Raw genomic sequence first — 23,810 nt, 5'->3', positions numbered from 1 at the left:
ATTGCTACAATATTCAGCTTTGATATATATAAATTTAAATGAAACAACTACAAAACTTACCCGAAATCCAACTGCCGTTGAATATCCGGGGTTCAAATTCCTTGCTCAAAACGTCGGCCAAATTAATCCGGTGTCCTCTTCTTCCAAGTCCCGTGCTTTCTAAACGAAAGAAAGAAAAAAAATTATTTTTTGCCTATAATTTAGAAGTAATTTAAAACTAATTTCAGAGACTGTATTGTTTTATAAAAAGCAAGGATCAATAAAAGGTTAAAAACTTATCAAAATCAGTTGGAAACATATCAATAGTAATTTTATAACAAGTCACAAACAAGCGATATTTATATTCTAATATAACATCTGCAAATACATTTCATCGAATTAAGTTTTTGATGCTGTCATAAAAATTCAAAAACCTATTAGAAACTAATTAAAGAACTGAATTTAGCGATTAAATTACAAAAATACACAAAGTAGAATTAAATAAAATTTGAAATTAAATAATGGTTACTTTTTAAAATAAATATATCTGGTGATTTTGCAAAATAAATTCCAAATGAGCTTACGCTTAAGTCTTAATAATTACAAATTCTATTATAATAAAATATTTTTCAAATGCAATTGGATCGAGAATAATTATGTATTCCAAAGAAGAAACTTATAAGGTTTGAGATGACATTGCTAAGTCTCTTTAAATAAATGAAACGAAAATGAAAGCGTAAAATAAGGATTAAAAATGTCTTATTAAACACTTTTTGTTTTCATTATAATTTCAAATGACTTCCCTTTTGTGCAAATTTTGGAAAACACTTTTTAGAATATATTTTCGCAAATAGCATCTATTTCTTGTTGTTTCTTATTTGGTTTTCTTGATGAGATTCATACAATGAAGTATTTTTTTCTTCTTCTTTAGTAGCCACTTTAATGTAAATCTAAAAGCCAAGTTTAAATTTTCTTTTTCATTTTGAAAGGATAAGAATTCTAATAAAGGAATGAAATTGAAAGAATCTAAATTGTTTCCACCGGAAGATAATAACCTCATAAAATATACATCCTTGTTAAGTATACTTAATATGACACAAAGCAACAAAAGCTCTTAATAGTTTTCTGCTGTGCATTTCATTTGCTATTCTCTGCTAAATTGTTTTTATCTACTATTAACATAATCATTAATACTTTCTTGACATTTGCTTTTGCAATTGTTATTTCCTAATTAAAAAATTTCAAAGCATATTTCTTTTTAAGCTGCAAGTTTCTAAGGATCAAAATTCGCTGGATTTTCTTTTCCTTTCCCAATACTCCATTGCTGGTTTTGAAAAATTACAGGATCATATTATATTGTACTGATTATGGGATTAAAATGCTTAAACGTAACTGTTCATAAATTTAACTGAAGATTTGTTATGTTTATGTGCTTATTTGTAATTTTATTTTTCATTCCTCAAGTATTTTCTTTAGTGCGAATGTGAGAGACCTTTCAATTGCGGTGCAGAAAATTTAGATTACTTAAGAATGTCTTTAATGTCTAAATTCCTCAAAATCTTCTTTCGATTTTCCCATCATTAACACTGCATTCTGCATAATTTATTTCTAAAAAGTGAATGAGACATTTAATAAATAAAATTTTAAAGAATATTTTATTGAAGCAGCCATTCTAATTTTTAATAATTTCTTATTTTTTGACGTATTTAGCGTCAGATTTGATTTTAAATATCGCATGTATAATAATTGTAGAAAGCAGTGAACCTCGATTAACAAGCATGATTCGTTCCAGCATCTTGTATTTAAACCGAAATACTCATTTTTTCACAGGAATCCATGTTAAATAGAACAATGCATTCCATTCTAAAGGGGGAAAAAGTCAGATATATAATAGTGTGATTTAATATTTATATTAGATGCTGTTATTAGCAGAAAAATTGTCTAATAACAATTGTCTTTTCTACGCTTCAAAATTTCGTGAAAATGAGACAGTATTATCGTTAAACGAATTTGCACCTTGCATAACTATTTCCTTATTAAGGCGGCGTTTTTCAAAGTAGGAGGCTATAATTTTCCTGGCTTTTGGAATTCCAGTATTTCTACTCGAAGGTTGTTGCTATATTGAGACCTGCCTTCTTTCCAGACCAAACATCTATAACTTTTTGCTGTGATACAACTCCATATGTTCTTTGGTAACATTTCTAGCTGTTCACCAGCCAGAAATTCCGAACCGCCATGAGCTAGTTTTCAATGCCGTTGCCATCCCTTTCTAGTACCACAATCTTGGAAAGATACAAAATCTCGTAACCAGGAGCATTAATCTTGTCGATGAAGGTTCCAGCGACACTTGCTCAAATCCCTCGGAGTCGAGTTCGATAATGCTACTCGAGAAAATCTTTTTTCATGTATAACGACTGTCTTCAAATAACCCCTCAAAACTGGCTGATGAAATGCAATCCAACATGTGATGTCACGCTGTTTCTTTTCCACTCATTCTTCGAAACATCAATCGTTAAGAGTCTTTTTTTTAATTTTGTTTGGCTCATTGTGCGAAGTACTCGTTAAGTGAGGTTTGTAGGTTGATGAAATTTAGGAATTTACTTCAAGAAATGTAGATAAAAAGTGGTAAACATTGTAAGAAAAAAATGAAAATGCTGAGACGTCGCAAAACTGTTAAGATTAACTATTACATAACATTCTCTTTTTACTATTTAGTTGAATGTAAGGCACTTTCTAAGTTTAATACATATTAAGACATTACTCACTTTTAAAGGGTCAAATGAGATTGTTGCTAACCCCAGTGTTTCAAAATCTTATATAATTTGTTTTGTTTAATATTTTTTGTGAAGCGATATGATTTTTTTCCTATTTAGAAGCTTACTAAGTTATTTTCAAGTTTACCTCATCTTAAAGTATTGCTCATTTGACCTTTCTAAAGGTTCAAATGAGATTAAACCCAATGTTTGGGCATCTTAAATTATTTATTTCTTAACATTCGTTTATGAATATGGATGAAATTTTACACCATATCAAAAGGGTGACTCTCTATAAGTCTATCTATGGCAACTTGAATTTGCTAAGTCAAAAGTAACTACAAAAGAGCTACTAATCTTTTTCCAAGAATGTCACATCTTAAAGCATTTCTCATTTGAACTATTTAAAGGTTCAAATGAGATTATTTAGCTCATGAAATGAAATTCGGTCTCATATTTTGGCATGATGATTGAAGACTTAATATAAAAAATGAAAATGTTTGAAAAAATAAAAGATAATGACTCGATTTTATTGCTGAGCTATAAATCTTCACAAAACAAATGCCATGTTTTGTACGAATGCGATAAAATAGTGAGCAGAACACACCCACTGGTTTAAATTAAGTTTTAAAGTTTTCTCTAAACAATGAATGTATTTCAGGATGCAATCTCAATACGCTACAAAGATTTATATTTCCTATTTTCACATCGGCGATAAAAGCAGTTTTACGAACGAGAAAATTCCGACTTGTACCTCTTTGCTCCTGACAATGAAAAATGCATTAAATCTTAACCGGATTGAAAAACCGTCCCGCTATGAGCACGGGGATATTTAAATTAGAAAATGGGAGCGAATTTAATCCCGGGCGGTCAGAAATGGGAAATCGCGAAAATAAAAAGCACAGGCAGCGGACAAATGCATCATTTGATTAATTAAACTCCACAAAGCGTTCAGATAATTGCTGCGAAACCCCAACAGAAAGTAAAGAAAAACGAGTTTTTCTAGCCATCTCATTTTGTCCGCTATTTTACAACAAAGGCCCTGCATTTCCATAAAAGAGGGGGGTGGGAAACTTCTGCTTTCCCATCCTTTTCTTCTTTTGTCCTTTTTGGTTCGGAAAGGCTGTGATAATGAAATGCATAAAATGCAAATTTCGTCATTCGTCCGAATTTTTTACGGATGTGAGATTTTATTTGCAGTTTTTTTTTTCACTCTTTTCTTCCGCTATCCATTTGCTATGCTGTCGGCACTTTTGCGCCATTAATAAACTAAGCAACATATGGAAGCGTCTTGATATCAATAGCGAAACTAGTCTTTTCATTATCAGTGGGTATATTCTACAAAAATTACATCAAGTAACGCTCACTACCTTAGAATAAGTTTTCAGGAGAACCATTCAATAAAGAACGAAAATTATGATTACTATTTTTTCATAATTAAGAAAGTTAGTTTATTTTGTAGATTATAATGTATAAATGAAGAAATTAATGTATAGTCTTTTTTACAGTTTGAATTTTTGAAAAATCGGATGAAACTCGCATCATTATTATGTTATTGTAAACTAGTTGGTATCCGGCTTTTTAATGTCACATAATTAATTTTCGGAATCTCATTTGAAATATTATCTTGTTTAATTAGGAATGAAAGAAAAAAACGATATTTTTTATCGATAATGAATACAGCCATTGAAATTGAATGACATATAAAGGAGAAGTATAAATAATATTTATTCTATTTTTTTTTTTTTACTTTATTATTCAAGTATACTTTAGGGGAGACAATATTTTTTCTTGTTTTGTTTTCCCTTCTTTAGCAAAAACAAAATAAAATTCTTGGCTGTCTGACTCGTGAGCATCAAACACACAACTGGCCAAGGGGAAAACAAGGATTTTCTATGTCCAAAGCAATAAGTTGGCAAAGTTTTAAGGCCATCGGATGAGCAGTACGGTAGCACGTAAAATACGATTAAACAAAAATTCGTTTTTATTTATTAGATGCAATTTTCTATAATTTCATGATTAAAATATCAATCACAATTAAAAAAGAGGCAATTATTAAACTCGGCATTTAATATTTTTCTTAGACAGTCTTAGTGTTGATTATTTTTAGAAAGGAAACTTGATGTTATTTTTTTATAAATTTCAACACAACTTCTAAACAGATAGTTATAAATATGAGAAATCTTACTCCGCAATTAAATCGCTAATAACTTTCATGGACATTTTAGAAGCACAATTCCTTTATCATAGAAATCAAAAGTCTTTCTAGATATTTTAGTTCGGATTTAATCTGAAGCACTGAAAAAAATGCTGAATAGTGTTCTGATATTCATTTGAAAATTCATAAACAATGTAAAGCACACAGAATATTATCATACCACTGCTCCAAAAGCCAACGCTCATAAAAATTATATTCGTATACCACAAAATAAATTAATGGGAAAATTCCGAACTTATATAAAGATATGTGAAACAGTGCAACAACTCTGAGTAAAATCTTGAAATATATATTTTTTGAATAATATTAAATGTTTATTTATAAGAAGAGTTTTCCGTTTGTGATACGGCAAAGAAAGAAAAGCGACTTTAAAAGAACACAAACTATTTATTTTCGTAATAAAATTCAACTACTGAATATTTCATTTCCAACTAATGATTATTTGTTAAGTCGAGTAACATTAAAGAATTTGAAAATAATTTTCATCTTTGGTGACTAAATTAAATACTTTGAAAATAGTATAACATTTTTATTATTATAGGCTATTTCTTTTCTATTATGTGTAAAAAAGGAAGTTGTGATTTAGAAATTTTTAAAGAACTAAATCAATAGGGGGAAGGAAGGAATAGTTAATAGTCAAAATTTCCATTGAGTGAACCTTTAGTGAAAACAAATTCAGTAATAATTAAGCAACCACGGATAAACTTTTAATAAAATACCTTTAAAAAATACGTAATAATAACACTACAGATTAGCATATTACAGAAACATTAAAAAAATGACATTTTTAAATATATTGTGATTGAGATTCAGTTTAAAAAAGAAAATCATTTATTTTATTAAAAAAACATTTATTTGTATTTCAATGCTTTTTTAAATTAAATTAATAAATCCTAAAAAACTTTTCACAATATTAGCCAAGATTCGTTTTGTTAGATTCTCCTACTTTTGTATATATTTTCTGCAAAATAATTTTTTTTAAAAAAATACTCAAACTTACATGGATCTGAGATTTCCTGTGAAAGAAAAAAAAAGCAAAGCCAAAAAGGAATCAATATTTCATTTCCTGTGATATGAAATTCTGTGCTTATAAAAAGCCACGATGGCTTAATTGCTAAATATTTGATTCAAGGCCGAAAGTTTGCAACTCCGGAAACAGTTACACCGAAAAACCACCGTGTAAACAAATATAGTTCAATTTAAATCCGTTGAAACTATATGGTGTGTATTCGAAGTTAATGAAGGCCAGGTGCCACATGATCGCTAGTTTAGCTATTAAGTCACGTTTTAATTCAAAGTTACCAAACATGAACCAATATTTCATTTCCAGTAACCTAGAATTATGTACTTATGAAAAGACATGATGACTTCGTTGTTTTGTCTGGACTTAAGGACCGAGGGCTTCCAATCTAGAAACAACGTTTCATCGAAGAACCACAGTGTAATCGAATCTAGCACAAAGAAAAATCCTTTGGAGTTATATGATATGGTGAGGAAATTAAAGAAGACCAGGTGGCACTTGATCGCTTGCTTAAGCTATTAAGTCACGTTTTAATTAAAAGTTGCCAAATTTGAACCAATATTTAATTTCCAGTAACCGAAATTCTGTACTTATGGAAAGGCATGATGACCTGGTTGTTAAGTCTGGACTTCAAGGCCAAAGGTTCCAACCTAGGAACACAGTTCCCCAGAAGAGTTAGCGTGTAAACGGATATAGTGTAAGTTAAATCTTTTGGAACTATATAGCGTAGAGCGGACGTTAATGAAGGATAGGTGCCACTTGATCACTAGCTTAGGTTATTAAATCGAGTTTTAATTAAAATTGAACAAATATAAACCAAAATTTTATTTCATGTAACCTGAAATTCTGTGGTTATGAAAAGTCACGATGGCTTGGTTGTTAAGTCTAGCATTAATTCCGAAGGTTTCGAACCTCGGAACACGATTCCATCGAAGTACCATTGTGAAAAAGGATGTAGTGCAAGTTAAATCCGTTGAAGCTACATTGTGTGAAGAGGAAGTTAATGTAGATCATGTGTCATTTGATCGTTCATTTAGGTGAATAATTTGCGTAGTGATTAAAAGATGGCACATATGAATCAAGATTTCATTTCCTATAATGTGCAATTCTGTACATTTGAAAAGCTACAATGAAATGATTGTTAAATATGGGCTTCAAGACCGAGGGTTTTCAACTTCTTAACACGATTATATCGAATAACCATCGTGTAAACGGATCTATTGCAAATTAAATCCGTTGGAGCTAAATGATGTGGAACGGAAGTTAATGGAGGTCAAGAGGCTGTTCATCTTAGCTTGGGTTATTAATTTTTGTAATTATTAAAATTTGTCAAATATGAACGAGTATTTCATTTCCTATAACATGGAATTCTGTGCTTATGAAAAGCCACGATGACCGGATTGTTAAGTCTGCAATTCAGGGCAGAAGCTAACAAACCTTGGAACATGGTTTCATCGAAGAACCAGCGTTTAACAGGATGTAGTGCAAGTTAAATCCGTTGGAGCTACATGTTGTGCAGTGGAAGTCAAAGAATGTCAGGCTTGGATGTACAGATTATTGTTACACTCATCATCCAATCTGATTCCCTGCAATCTCAAAATTATGTACACTATGTTGCTCTCAATAACGTTTAATTTATTTAAATACAGATTCAATATAACATTTGAAAATTAATAGGAATTTTAGACGAGGTGGTTTTATGATTCTATAATTTATATAATAATAATGCAAAAGATTAATGAAAAATCTTTCTGACTTTTAATACATTAATAAAAGTGAGTATATTTTTTTTCATTTTTTTAAAATATATAACTTTATGGAATATTTTCAGGAATGTAATAAATAATATTCTTAACCACATCAAAATTCCGATAAGAATGAATAAAACTAATTAGAGGCTTACATTTGCATAAAGTTTCAATAGTCTAAAAAATTAGCTGGAAAAATATGGAAATTAAACCGAATATTTAGAAATAAGACTTTTTTTGTAATCTAATGGCATCTTATTTTCCCTTCGATTAAAATTTCTAACAAATTAAATAAAAAAGAAAATAGAAAAAATAGTTCGAATTTTAGCAAACGTAAAATTAGAAGGAAATTAATGCCTAAGGAATTAGTGCTTCTTACAAAAATTTTGTAAGAGGCACTCTCCGTTATTTTTCGTCTTAGAATATCTTTCACTTTAAAAGTAAAATCTTCTTTGTTATTACAAATGTACTTTTCTTTCTTGAGACTAAAAATAGCTGCTTAATGTAATTATTATAAAGTTTCTTTCATAAGAGATTTCTTCGGAGAATATTCCGTTATTTATATCTTAAATGCGAACCACAATACTGCGTTTTCCGCAGTTTAGCGTTTTTATTTTTACGATTACAGATTTTTATTATATTATTATCGTGTAACATATAGTATCTTTCTTCATTTTCTTTGAAAAATATATCAACTTATTCGCAAATACCGCATTTAAATAGTGATGTTTAAGAATTATGCAACCAGAAGGTAATTTAATTCAATTTAAATAATATAAAAGGTAAAACAAGAGAAATAAAGCAAACAATTAATTAAATTTCCTTGATATTTAAAAAACAATGGTAATATACATTTTTGAATTCATTATAATACATAAAATTTCGAAAGATCTGTATATAAAATATTATCTTCATGAAACATATGTTTGGTATATTTTTCTCACTATGTTTAAAAGTACAATTTTTAATTTATAATTTATGATGATAAAATTTATATAATGCATTCAATTTTACTATGGAATATTAAAATAAATTTTTGTCAAATTCACTATCAGGTGACCCGAAACAAACGTATATAAATGAATAATTTTTGAAAAAAAAAAGTTTTATTAGAATTTGGACTACAATATTTTGGTAGAACAACTATAACTCAAAATATTTATTTAAAAAGTATTAACTGTTGCTCAGTTATTTCTAAAATCTTGAATATCTTCTTTTATTTTGCAATTAAGATATTTTAATCACTAAAATGTAATCTCTTGGGGCCATTTCTAACAGGAAAATACAGTCTGAGCAACTAAACATTTTTTTAGAAAAAACTTTTTTTTTTCAAACGATATTAGATTTCTATCTAATTAAAACATTGTTTTTTACCACTTTATTTAATTTAATTTTGATTTCAATACATGTATTTATTTTGCCTTACATCTGAAGCGATGCTTTCACAAATTAAGTTTTTAATCATGTTTGCTTAAGGGTAAATGTTAATTTAATTTTACTCAACTGAATTTCTGTTAAGAAAAAACATATTCAAACAAGACATTTAAAATAAAAATAAGTAATTTAATAGAAAAAGAAGCTTAATGGATATTTTCCTAGGATCGTTTTTGTTCTCTACGCAGGTTATTTAATTTTAATAATACAAGATACTATAGGAGGGCTTTATAAATGTGTTTACATAGCTATAAGAAATTACTTTAAGCACTTAATGTTTTATACCGTTCGTTTGTTCCTTTTGTGTTCGGATTTTCTTGAAGGTTTCAGAACGTGTAGTTGTCGCACGTATTGTTGTATTTCTTTTCAACAAAAATAAATACAGGTCTCTTTAGCTGTGGGAATCTCCTTATGGTTCGCTTGTTAGGAGATATTTCTTGACAGTTCCCAGATTAATATAATACGTCTCGTGTCATTACGTCTTCTCTCCAAAAACGCGGAACAAAAATTCGGCAAAAAAAAAAAAAAAAAAGAAGAAGAAGAAGAAGAAGAAAAATTCGTATTTTTTTCCCCCTCCTGTTATCTCTCCAGCCTCGTAACGAGGTTTTTATTCTTCTTTTACCAGAGGGAGATTATATTTATTTCTTTCACAACGATTATTTTCCACTCTCTGTGGTAAAATTTATGAAAGCATGCTTTCTTTTTTTAACGAACAACGATTGAAGAAATAATTGCTGTAAAGATTGTGGAAGGAAAAATTGAAGAAACGTTACATCTCCTTCAATAGATATTGGAGAGCTACGTCTCAGGATTAACTGGAATCTCCTCTTGTGCTCTACGAAACAATGCTGGTTCTCTAGCGCACAAGTGGATTCTTTAGTTCAAGTGTCTATTTATCAGAGACGCTTTTCAAAGAGATTTCAAAAATAGTGAGCAAGATACTATTCAAGATTCTTGTTCATTAGTGTACTCCAATGATAAATGTATTGTGCAAGAATGGATTCAAGAATTAAATCCTGAAAAGGCATATAAGGCATCTTATCTTTAAATGAAAAGGATAAAATTTCGAAGATTGATGTTTGCAATATTTATTGAAGTGCTCTTGTTGATATATTATAATATCGCATAAACATTATGAAAATAATATGAGAAATAATTTTACGAAAAAAAATATGAATGGGTTGTTGAAAAATGACCTTTCAACAACCTACGCGAGTTTTATTATTAGGAAAAAATAAATGTATAAGAAAAAATACATAAAAAAACTTCAAAATAATTATCATAATAATGTGTATAATTTTTTTCAAATCATAGACAAAGCTGCTGCTCGCTAGCAAACACTTTACAAGTACGATGAATTGAAATTGAAAAGGAAAATTTTTTGTAAGATTATGTTTGATGCTGTTACTCTTCTTTTTAATTGTATTGAGTTATTTTGATGATATCTAATGCTATATGAAATTTTTTGTTCTTTTAGCGGTTTTTTTTCATAATTTTGTTAATGCAATTTCTGTTACAATGTATCTTTGTATTGCAATGTATCTTTGCCTGCTCAAATTATTGATTACATTCTACTCTTCTACTTTTGTGCCCAAATATAGTTCTGAGAATTTAGCTTAATATATGCAAGTTTGAATATGAATTAAGAATTAAGCTTTGCTTGTTGACTGTTCACAATAGAGCCAAATGAAATTCGAACTAATATGTTTTACGTTACCGAATTTTATAATTTTTAAAAAAGGTTAATTGCTTTATGCTAATTTGAAATTATTGTCATTTTTTAATGTTTCAAAAGATTATTTTTTTTATTGTATATCATTAATAGATGATTTCAAAAACCCAGTGATATGAAAATAATTTATACACCATCTCTAAATTGAATTTCATCTAAAAATTATAAATCTATATATATCTAAAATTTTACAAACTGATATCCAAATTAGGCCGTGCTACTTTTTTTAGTTACTTTAAATCCAGAGTTTAAAACATGATTCATAGATAATGATAATTTATTTTTGGAAGTTATATAGCATACATTGAAAACAACTAACATTTTTATGACCGTAAAGAATTACAAAAGCAATCTGGATTTCTAGAAATATAAGGGGAAAAAAACGTACTTAAGAAGAATTGATTCCCAAACGAACATAAATTTACAATACAATCTCTTAAATCGAAAAATTGTTCTACTTCTTTGCAGAAAGCCTCTAAACTCAGTAAACAACCTAAACATAACTATCAATTGGATTCTCGTTGTCTTTGGTTATTTTCCAGTCCATTTGCATTTACGGACTAGTGTTCAGAATCAAATGAGAATCATTTATCAGAAGATTACCAAGCATTTCTTTTTGTAGTAATAACCATAAATAGAATGTAACAATAATTCTTTCATGGTACAATTATATTTAAAAGAAAGTTTATCTATCTAGATATTATCTATCTAATATATGGAGTGAATTTTTAAAAAAAGCGCCATTCAACTTCAAAGGTTTTTAAAATAGTTGTAAATGCTAAGATATACGATACTGCGAAAAAAGGCGATTTATATCATATTATCCAAGAATTTATTTCTCTAAAATGTTTAGTAAGGAGTTTTTTCCCTTTTTATATAAATGTTATTTTATTCATTTAATGTATTCGAAACACTCACTGATTCACTGGACTTTATACTAGAAGAATTTAAAATTTTTCCTACAATAGGGAAAAAAATGCCGCAAAATTCTTCAATAACTAAGCACTTATGCAAGCAATCTAAACTTCGCTTTTGTTCAATTATTATTATTGGCATTATTTGTATGTAAGTGCTAAATAGATAATGCATAGAATAGCACCACTTCAATATTTTATTAAAAAAATTAGATAATATCTAGTCTTTTCCTTATTTCTCCATATATTATAATAAATGTTATGTAAAACGATAACGATGCCTTTCAACTATGTAATTAATTTAGTATCATTTCTTTGTTTATTTAATATTTGATTTATTAGTTTTCTTTACATTTTACTCCTTAATATTCAATTTTAAAAGCTATCAATATTTTTGAAATTAATCATAGATTATTTCAAAATACTGGTATAAAATGTGTTAAATCATTACAAATGAGAGAAATTATTACCTAAGAATCAACAGACCGATAACTTGAAAAATAATTAAACATATGAGTGAACATTTTACTTATTATGATTTACTTTATACTATCTTACTTATTTTATCTTTTAATATTTTTGCCAAAAAAAAGATAAAAGAATAAATTATATTTTGAACTGTTGTCTCTTTGCAAACTCTAAAATGTTACGTACAATATATATATGAAAAACGTTTCGCAAAGGTAAAAAATATTTTTGGCGTTATTTAATGGTACCTTTCGAATGCGAATGCCAAATTTTGAACTGAGTTTGATTATAAATTATTTCCTTTTTATAAGTTTCGTGAGGGATATTTTTCGACGAAACTAATAATTTTGAGCCAAGGTTAGATGGCGAGGACGATATAAGAAATTTTAACATCGTTTTCAAGTTCCCTTTCCATATCAGGGAAACGACGTTAAAACTGTGGAAGGAATGAATTTGCGAAACTTCAATGGAATCTGATCTGAACAATTCTCAAATCTTGAAGCTAAAGCTGAGTTCAACACACTACATACATATTGTAGAAATATCGCATTGCAGATGATCAGATTAGATTACTTTCACTATAAACCAAATTCTTCGACAGTTGTCACTAGGAATAATTTTTCCATGACTGTTTAGATATTTTCGTAAAACGTCAAAACCGCTGTCAAAATCACTGTTTTTGAAAATGCAGAAAGAAAAATAAAGTGAAGCCCTAGCACAGAAAAGATCAGATTAGGCTTGTTATAAGAGTATGTCTTCACAAAATACGCAAAATTAAATGCATACTTTGCAATTTCTTTTTCTTTTGCTATTATTTAATACCTTGCTCAAAGGTCAGGAACATGATCCTGTCTAACAGTTTGCTTATCTGGGTTGCTTCCTTGATAACGGTACAAAATCTTTATAATGAGAAAGTTAATGTGCATTCTTTTATTGTATTTCAACTAATACAGTTCAGTATAGCTCAGTATCGTATAATATTTTACAGCGTCCTAAGCATCTTCGACTATTTTTTCATTATAGCAACTAATATTGAAAATGAATCAGATTTTCTCTTTGTATAATAAATTTCATGAAACTTCCTAATTTTTTTAATAAATATTCAGAAGGGTCAAATGATGAAATTTTTAAATAAAAAAGATGCTATAATGTAAAAAGGTTCAAGGCGAATTGCAGAATGGAGAATAAATATTCAATACCATAAGAGGATCCATTTATCTGAGGAAAATGAATGTCTGTATTTGTAGAATGCAGTAACATTTATATTGAAAATAAAATGTAAGACAAAAAGTGTAAGTCTTATTTGCTTAGTTTATATCCAAACAGAAATGATGGATTTTGGAATTTATATTGATCAAACAGTAAGCCAAGTAGTCAGATCGTTGTTTTACCGGCGGATTTCAAAGTAAAGAGTTTTCCTCCAAGTCTTCGATGCAGTTGGAAATCAAATAGACTTACTTGTGTACCCTGAGATTTAAAATTCGATTTTCCCCATGGCCGTGCAGTTAACTGAATCCCGTATCTAATTTAAGGTTGAAGCCGCCGCTGTGCATTTTTTAAACCTCTGAACTTAACGTAATTTAGGGTGACAGAAAAGTCAAGGCGACAGGAACTATCTTCAATAAAATGCTCGATGCATCTAACCGTGTAGGAATTACCAGAGGACCAAGACAACATGTAAGAAGAAAAGTTTAAAAAGGAAGATAAAGGGGAAAGAAAAAAAACAAAAATTGAAGGAAAAAAAAGAGAAAGAAAAAAAATTACCAAGGAATCCTTGGCGTAGAAATTCCACGGACACCTAGAGGGAGGTATGGTTAAAAAAATTACCTAACAAGAATTTAAAGAGGCAATTTCCCATCTGAAATTACTTTAGCGGGGTCTTTTTTCTCCCATTTGGCGTTAAAAAAGATTTTTTTTCTTCCTCAGGACCATTTAGTGTCTCTGAAGAAACGCAGGTATGGGGTTCAGGAGCTAATTTTCTTCAATCTTGTCGAGCTAAATGAGCGAGTCATTTTCAAGAACTGAAATTGTTTTATATGTGAATTCCCATTTTTATTCCTTATGAAAGCGTTTAAGGACGAAAAATAAGTGTTAAAATACTGGAAGGTGTTTGAAACTAAGATCACTGCTAGAACTGACTACATAGCAAATGGAGCAGAGTTTTAATAAGAAAAGCTATTAAACATTTAATTAATGTAATGCAGGGGAAAAGCCTTTTTTTCTTCATTACTGGTAATGGGAATGCTGTAAATGTTTATTTACTAACATGATCTTACTAAGAAATTATGTAACATGGAACAAATTTTAAATTTTATTAAGTAATTCATGGCATACTTGAATTTAACTTAAAGACCTTATTAGAATTTTACCTTCCCTTGCCATAATCATTTACATGTAACTATTAAATTTCGCTATGAACGTTCTTATCTATTAAACAATGAAATGGTCCATCAATTCTCAATAAATATCGTTTTCAATATCATTTTTCTATTAATATTTTAAACTAAAACTGGTTTAATAAAACTTTATTTGCTTCTTTTTTGTTATTTGTTTCGTTGATTTTTTATAAATTGCATTTTTTTATTGTTACTATCAAATATTGATATTCTGTGTTATTATTAATGTTAATTTTTTAAAAGATAAATGACATTAGTGAAAGCAATGTCTATAAACTTTCGAAAATTTTTAACCTTCATTGTCTTATTCTCCCACTAATGCATGCCTTTAATTTCGATTATTGAATTTACGTATGCACACTGCATAAGAGCCTTTACAGTATATTTTATTTCAGTTTTACTATATTATTCAGATAGTAATAGTGGACTTCTACAATTCCGGAATGAATTCTGTGTCGTATTTCCAACAAAACTGACGCTAACCCACAAATATAGTTCCTGAATAATGAATTAAAGCAAGTATTATATATTAATAAATAATTAGGTAATTTTAGAAAATTAATGTAGAAGACTTAAAAATAACTTTGTTTAATCTTTAACAATCACAAATTCATTTAAATTTAATTAATATCTAATTTTCTATTTTTGATTTAAGATTTATTAATACAAAAACTGCAAAATATTAAAGTCAATTTTTATTCAAATTCATTACCGCTTAGTAATATTTCTTGAAATAAAATTTCAAATAAATTAATCGATTATCTGACATTGGAGTTATAGGAATACGAAAATAGTATGTTATCATCATTGGTTGACTCAATGCAAAAAATCGATCATATCAAGGAAAATAAATAATCGATGATAGAATTTTACGTCAATCGATGGTATAACTTTACGTCAATCGATGATAGAAACGTCAAGTTAGATAAAACTCAGTAAAAAAGAAGTAATTAAACTGAAAGAAATTATTTAAAAATCATCAGATATTTGACATGGTAACAGCGTTATAGAACTTTATGTTTTATTCATAAACACGTACTTGTCTGAGAATAGCGCAATATCTGTCCGTCATAATATCTACCATTTTAAGCAGACACTTTCAACTTTAAATAAAATTTAAAATACTCGCCACATTAGAAAGTATTTTATAAAATTTATTGAAATTCTTATCCGTATTTGTACATGGTTTTTATTTCAATGAAAAAAAATATATTCGGAATGATTTCCAATATTATACATAGTAATTACAATTTCAGTGCAATTTAACTGAATGATAATGGAATTGTCTAGTAGATATAGTCACGAAGGCAACTTAAAATTATTTGGCGTCAACAATAATTTAATAAATTTGGATAAAATGTTGGCAAATACGAACATGTACTAGATTTCAATCATTTGTAAAGTAAGTCACAAACCAGATAATATCATAAATTCTTGGCTGAAACTTCATAACTAATTTGCAACATTTTTTTTTCCACTACTACTCTACGAAATTTTTAGCTAAGATTTGGAAACGATAAATTGGTTTTTATACATTTAACCAATTCAACGAACATTTAATTATTTCTTGGCTTTTCTCAAAAACATATTTCAAATTATCTTAACCCTTTGAAGGGCCATTTTTTTCTAGTCCCATTTGGTTAAAATATTTTTAGCCTTGAAATTAGAATAAGAAAAGGGATGCATTTAGCTTATTATATAAATTTAATTTGATTAATTAATTTAGTTAATTAATAATTAAGTAATAAATAAAGACACATTATTTTGACTGAGAAAAAGAACTGGATCATCTAAGTTTCTGATTCACTAAAAAAAATTGTCAGAACTTATGCCAAACTACATAATTTCATACAAAGATTGATAAATTTGTGAGAAGCATACTTCCCAAGGCCCTAGAAATGGTAAAATCTAAGCCAGAAAATTTCTTTTGCTTAACATGAATAATGGATGCTAAATAGTAAACTCAAAAAATGAGTAAACTAATGAAGAACATTTTGATTCACGGAGAAAAGAGTAATATTACAGCTTGGCTACTTAAATTTACAAAAGAAAATTTATATTTCCTAACAACACTTAACGGTTCTAACAATTCGACTGTGTTTTCTAGTAATATATGCTTACAACAGGAAAAGCGGCATATTTCTTGTCAGTTAATAACTATCATTTATTCCATTTGTGATATTGCTGCTTTAAAATATCTAATAATTTGTTTTATAATTACTTGAAAATAATCTGAATCTGAGAAACTCTTAAAAATATTTCTGTGGTTTAATATTTTTCGAATATATAATGCCATTCATTTCACTTCTTCACATCAATTTAATACAATATAAATATACGTTTTAATAATTCATATAAGCTTATATTCATTTTATTATTCATATAAGACATTTTTCTGCTTCTAGAATTCCTTATGTTTGAAATAAAAATTTAATTATAGAAAACATGCAAATAATTGAACCATTTATTTAATATGAGAAAAAAAATCCGATATCAAATAAATTATTCCGCCATGATTGATAATACCATAAATAAATTAGATAATATTTCTATCTACATTTTTAATATTCAGAAATTAAATATATTTACGAATATAAAAAAATGGTTTTCGAATTGTTAGACAAAACTCTTTTTTTTTCTTTCATAAATATATCATGACCACTTATGAAAACAAATCTAATTCACGCATTTTCTGAAATAAAATTTAAATAATAAATTAAATGTAAACCTGTTTGGCAAAATGTGAATTATAATTACTGTTGCTGATAGTGTAAGGCAATTCTTAACTTCAAATCTTTCATTATTTATCCACATAACATAGACAATTCTAATAAAAATATATAATTTTCATTAAATGTATTTAAGGTTTAGCTCGACAGGTTTTCAAAAAATAAAAAAATGTCCAGAATTCTTTTTGAAGAACTTGACGAAATTTATCACAAACTGCAAAACGACTTTTGACATTATCTGCATAAACTCATCACTTCTTAAGTCTCTCAGCTAAGCCTGATTGAATCAATTTAAAATTCCAAAAAATTACCGTTTATTATCCGTGAGAAAAAATGGGAAGAAATAAATGCAATTTAATTGAAATTAGAGATGGCGGTATCGGAAGAAAAGGGGAGAAACTTCGAAATAAATTGTTTCTCAAAGAGACGGATAACGTCCGGGAAAATGAATGAAAAACAATTTTGCACGTGGAAGAAAAAGATGAAAGAAGAGATGAGATAAATATTAATGACAAGATGGGCGAAAAGAAAAATGAAAAATTCATATATTGCGAAACTTTCAAAGAGTCGCACTTATATTGGACGACAGACGCATGAAAAAGATATATATACCGAAAAAAAGAAACGAAAAAGGAAAATAAAATTGAATCAATATCACTCAAAGCAATTTTCGCTTATCGTTACACATTAAAGAGCTTAGAAAATTGCCAAAGGCATGGGTTTGATTACTCGATGCAGTGGAAAAAGCCCTGCTCTGGTTTATTGAGTGCACCCCCCTGATTCAATCTGACAGGTTGCGATTTTGAGAGGGGGGAGTCTATGAGAGTATTAAAAGGCGTAATAAGCACTGAAAAGAAGGTGGATGGCGATAAATAAAAATTCAGCTTTCCCCCAAATGAGCAGTTTCGAATATTCGGGGAAAGGAAACTTTCTCGTAAGAGCCGTATTAAGATATATAAATAAGGCATTTAAATATCGAAATGATCTTTTAAAGGATATTAGTCTCGAGAAATCATTCGAATAGAAGATAAATGAAGATTATTTTTGTTCTTGAACCAAAGAGGAGGTTTTCCATACTAGTTTAAAATGATAACTTTGTATAAAAGATTTTTTGGGTAATTTTTTTTCTGAAACTATTTATCTAAAATATAGAAATATTAGAAATAAGGATATCCATCCTACTTAAGCATCCGCATTGCAAAAGTTTACTTATTTTGCTAAGTATATAAGTCTATATTGCTATGTATAAATATATATAAATTAGTATATAAGTCTATATTACTCAGTATATAAATATACATTGTTACATATATATCGCAATGCATATAAGTATATGTTGCTAAGCATATATCGCTAAGTATATAAGTCTATATCACTAAGTATAAAAGTATATATTACTGAATATATAAGTATATATTACTGAGTATATAAGTATAAGTATATAAGTATAAATTACTAAGTATATAAGTATATAAGTATAAATTACTAAGTATATAAGTATATAAGTATAAATTACTAAGTATATAAGTATATATTTATATTGCTAAGTATAAGTATATATCTCTAAGATGAGTATATATTATTATTACTAAGTTTATAAATATATATTACTAAAGATATAAATATATATATTACTAAAGATATAAATATATATTGCTAAGCATATAATTAAATTTAGATACATATTCTATCATCTTGCCATTGGATATTCGATCTGACATAATTACCTATCTAAGCAATAAAAAAAATCATATTACAAGTATATATTTCGATTTCAGTCATAGATTTATATAAATTCTGCAAAAACAGAGAAGCTAAAGCTGGTTTTCATGTCTTTTCAAGCTATTATAGAAAAAACTATATCTTTCCTTTAAATTTTCAATAATTATTACATTTTCTTATCCATATTTGTTTAAAATTTTGTTACTTTTGAAACTGATTTGGAAAGCAGAAATATGGTTACTTAATTTTTAAAAAATGAACATTTTTATAATCCTATCTGGGTTTAAATGATTCAAGGTTGAATATAATATATGTGTGCTCGTAATAGTTTCATTCTAATCTAATGTTAGAAATGAACGGATTGGATTTCATCCTGATAAAGTACGTTCAAAGAGAGACAAAATTACTGAATTTGCTGTTAAAATTTTAGATCTTCATGATGTGACCAGAATGATACCAGCACAACCCATTTTTTAAAACACTTCTATTAGGAAGATTTGGACCAAATTAACAAGAAGTTTTAGGTATGTAAAAACATCTACAGTTTAGGAAATTCATTTCTCAACTGCTTTAAGAACCTTGCCATGACATGAGCAGAAATAGTTGACTCTATTTTAATCTTATACTAAGAAACGTAACGAAACCAACTCTCAAAAAAGAGTTTTTATCATATGTGACTGGCATGGATATATACTCTTTTAATATAAACATTCTGAATACTAACAAGTTTGCTGAAAGGTGCTTTCTATATCAGATTTAACTCACTTTAACTGCAGTTATTGCATTAACATTGATTGCTAAATTAGCCTTCAGTATTTATCGTATAAGGATAAGTGCTGAAGAGAATATTACAACCAATGCTACTAATAGTTATCTTCCAATTTTGATTTGTACTATTCAGTCAATGTAAGATAAATCATTTGAAAAAAATATTATCCTAAATATTCAAGAAAGGAACTGTCTTGATGAGATTTTTACCATTTAATAACATCCTCTCATTCCATATGAAGATAAATGGTGAATATGATTTTATAAATATAATCCAGAAATTATCTATGGTATAGGGTGTGAGAGATGATCCAGGGGACTAATTGTTGATTCTAGTACTAATGATTGAATATTGTGGATGCATATAAAGAAAATGTTTTTTTTTATTTCTTAAGTCCCCCCCCCATGTTCGATTTTTTTAGATAGTTTTACAATGAAAATGGAAGTCCTGAACCTGGAGGAATTACCCGTGGATTAAATGCTTCATATTGTGGTTTAAAAAACTTGATAATATGCTATCGACATGGTTATCGTCCTCATCATCGAATTAAAGTTATTATTATCCTGGTATATAATATAGATTCAAAGATGTATTTCAATCCAACAAAACAAAAATGTTTGAGATGAGGGAAGAAAGTTTATACTGAAACATAATACTTTTGCTTCTTTAAATTTGGTTCCTATATAGGATATGCATATAAGTATTTAAGACTTAATACATGCACAAAATGACAATCGTAATTTCGCCTTTAATTAAAATTGACACATACATGATGCATGCCACTAGGGGGTGACGCGTAATGGACTTATTTGATATGGAAAATCTTCTAGTTTTATATTTTAATATGGAAAATCTTCTAGTTTTATATTTTAATATGGAAAATCTTTTAGTTTCATATTTTAAACACATGACTATATTCGATGTTTTAGAAAAAAAAAAGAAAAGAAAAATATTGTTATTTCTTAAACTTAGTTCTTATATACAATACCAAGTGTTAGGCGGGGAATTTGATGCTACACTTAAAGGAGTGATTTATTCTTCTCTTTCTGAATGCTTTATGCATTTACCTTATATCTCTTCGTTCACATTCTTCAACTATTTATTTTATCATAAATATCGATTCCAATAGTTTTTAAAAGAATAGTTATATAGTGACTATTTCTATGTGAAATATATTGCATGAGGAAACACTAGGAAAATGTTAATAACGATTATAAATGTTAATGTAATGCTTATAAACGTTTACATTTTCTAATCGAAATCTCATTAGAAAACGTTAATTAATGAAATTATATTCAGTGACGGAAAAAAGTCATAATCTAAGTATGTTTTACAAATATAAGTAAGCGATAATATCAATAACTTACTTCAGCATACATTTAGATATATATTAATAAGGAAAATTTTGAACTATCGGTATTCTGTTTCGTAAAATTATCAGAGCCTTAATGAAAGCAACATTTATTAAATTTAACTATTGAATAAATGCATAAAAGCCTATCAAGTTCTATTGAGCTGGTTATTTAAGTGGTTTAAATAGTGTGGGTACACCTGGTTGGATTCCCAGATATGGGTTATTTATCGAAAATTCGCCTTCTACTATTGTTATTTTTAAAAAGAAAGTTCTACCCATTGATTGGACTTTCTAATTCTTTGCTCTTGTCTTTTTATAACTGCTTCCTAAAGAGTAAATAAATGTTTGTCGCGGAGTCCTTCTGCTTCGTTTGTGGAGGATTCAAAGTTTAAAATCCTCTCATTTATCTGAAGGATCGCCACGTAAGCCATTCTGGTGCATTAAATCCATTAGGTTGAAGTATACCTCATGACGTAGCACATAATTTTCAAGCAGGACGCTCCGTTTGTGATAGCATCCTCGTCATCTGATCTTCAAATTTGTGAGGTCCGTATTCAAATTGCTCCAGAGTAGATAATTAATTTAACTAAACTAAATTTGAATTAATTTAGGAATGAATAATAACCTCATGCTCTTGTTCCGAAGATATTTGAATCATTTTGACTATGACAAAATTGCTTATAGTTGAGATTAGTAGAAACTCTTAGTGTTAAAAATAACCATGTAATTCACTTTACTGAATGTTTTTGCAAATGTTATTTTAAAAATTTACAAACTAAGACTTTTTTTCCAAAATAATTTGGTTATAGCAAGAGAAAATCGGAAAACTGGGGAAAACTCGCAATTATATTTCGTGTTTTTATTGTAATCTTTGTGTATCGTAATCTTTTTTTTTTTCGTGCTTGTGTTGGCCTTTAAGAAATTTACGGTAATTTCCGACTATATAATTCATATTAATATTCTGTTACTGATCTGTAAGTCAACTATAATTCAGAAAACTCGAATTTAATAAACTGGTACGCATTGCAGTAACTGAGCATTTTCTTATTTCTTAAATAGACAACTTTTGGTTTTACGATTATGGATTATTTACAGAAACACACTAATCATATTTAAATTTCATACATTAAATTCAATTAATAAAAGGTTTCTGGAGAAAAATATTAATTCGTTCTATAATAACAGGTAGTAATTAATGTTTTTATCAACGACATTGCTTTAGAATTCTATATTATCATTTATAATTCTGAAATTACTGAATGTATGGAATTTTATCTAATGTTCATACATGGATAGTTTCAGTATTCTAAATGATCATACATTTTTCTTCTTTATGTTTGAGGCCGTATTCCCTTTTTTCCTCTTTTCTTATCATTAATTATCTGTTTTTCTAGAGATATTAACGCAAAAGAAATTAATGTCATTATTTAATTTTTAGTACCATTGTTCAAGACATTGAACTCTTGTATGTTATTTTATTAAAACTAAACTTCGTAAGCAAATGGTATGGTAAAAAACATTTCGAAGCATGCGATGCGTCTTTATCCAACTTTCAGAACTATAAAAATTAGATAAATGTGTGAAATTAAAATAATAAACATAATTATTTATGACATATTTATATTGATCAAATAAAAAGTTAATATTATAATTAAAGCAATTGAAAAATCAATTCAATTTTATAAATACTTGAGAGGAACTTGTCTTTTTACAGTATTTTAAAGGAACAGAAATATTTGTTAAATTTTTTGTCACCTTTTCGTTGGGGTTCATTAGCATAAAAGAGATTCTTGAATTCCATAAATGCTTCTTTTCTTATTTATGTAAAAGAAAGCGTTATTTAAGCTCATATGCTGAAGTTTTAAATTTTAATTTTTTTGTGGAAAAATGTTGCAATTACCTATTGATAACGAGACACTAAGAACCAGAAATTCTCAAAATGGAATAAGAAAAATTAAGGTAATTATATTATTAATTTATTCGTAAATCTTATTGGAGATAACGGTGATAAAAAGTTTATTTTTTATTTAAAAAGAACCTAAAAGATACAAAATAAAGTAAGACTTAATAAAATATCGAAAGAAATATCTATATGCAATTGCTATTCCCTTTCATAATAAACTATACATTCGTAATTTCATTATAGAAACATCCAAGAATTCTCGTAATGAAATAAACTTAAAATAAAATCTTTCTGAATACATTCAGTTTTTCATATATTATTTCCCACACTTTCAAATATTTTATTAGTTTATAAAACATTCAAAATGAAAACATATTTGAATTTCAGATGCGTCATTTTGTAGTGAAATATCTTTAAAAAGCAAATTGAGAAATAGCCTTTGATTGTGTTAAAATACATTTGGGAATTGAAATTCAGTAAACGTAGCACATGTATACCGATTTCTGAAAATACTCTTATTTTTCGTTTTGTCACAATAACTTGTCAGCTGACTCCAATAATTGTAAACATGGGCGGACTTTTCTATTGTTGTCGTTCCTTTCTGTTATTAAAATGTGTTTGTTTTATATGTTATTGAAAAAGAATAATAAATACAATTTATAAAATTACC

General features: G+C 27.9%; 1 protein-coding gene across 1 annotated transcript in view; it reads right to left on the bottom strand.

The window, feature by feature from the left end:
* LOC129962173 (inactive dipeptidyl peptidase 10-like) overlaps positions 1–23,810 on the bottom strand; it is a gene marked incomplete at its 5' end in the record, with an annotated part of 691,141 nt that overhangs the window by 198,707 nt on the left and 468,624 nt on the right. The window contains one exon of the mRNA XM_056075911.1: positions 61–159. Coding sequence (XP_055931886.1) covers positions 61–159 — 99 coding nt within the window. The remainder of the gene's footprint in view (positions 1–60; positions 160–23,810) is intronic.

The sequence above is a fragment of the Argiope bruennichi genome, chromosome 2, assembly GCF_947563725.1.
Source record: "Argiope bruennichi chromosome 2, qqArgBrue1.1, whole genome shotgun sequence".
Classification (NCBI taxonomy): domain Eukaryota; kingdom Metazoa; phylum Arthropoda; class Arachnida; order Araneae; family Araneidae; genus Argiope; species Argiope bruennichi.
Note: the sequence above shows the minus strand (reverse complement) of the source record. Positions and strands in the feature narration are given on the sequence as shown.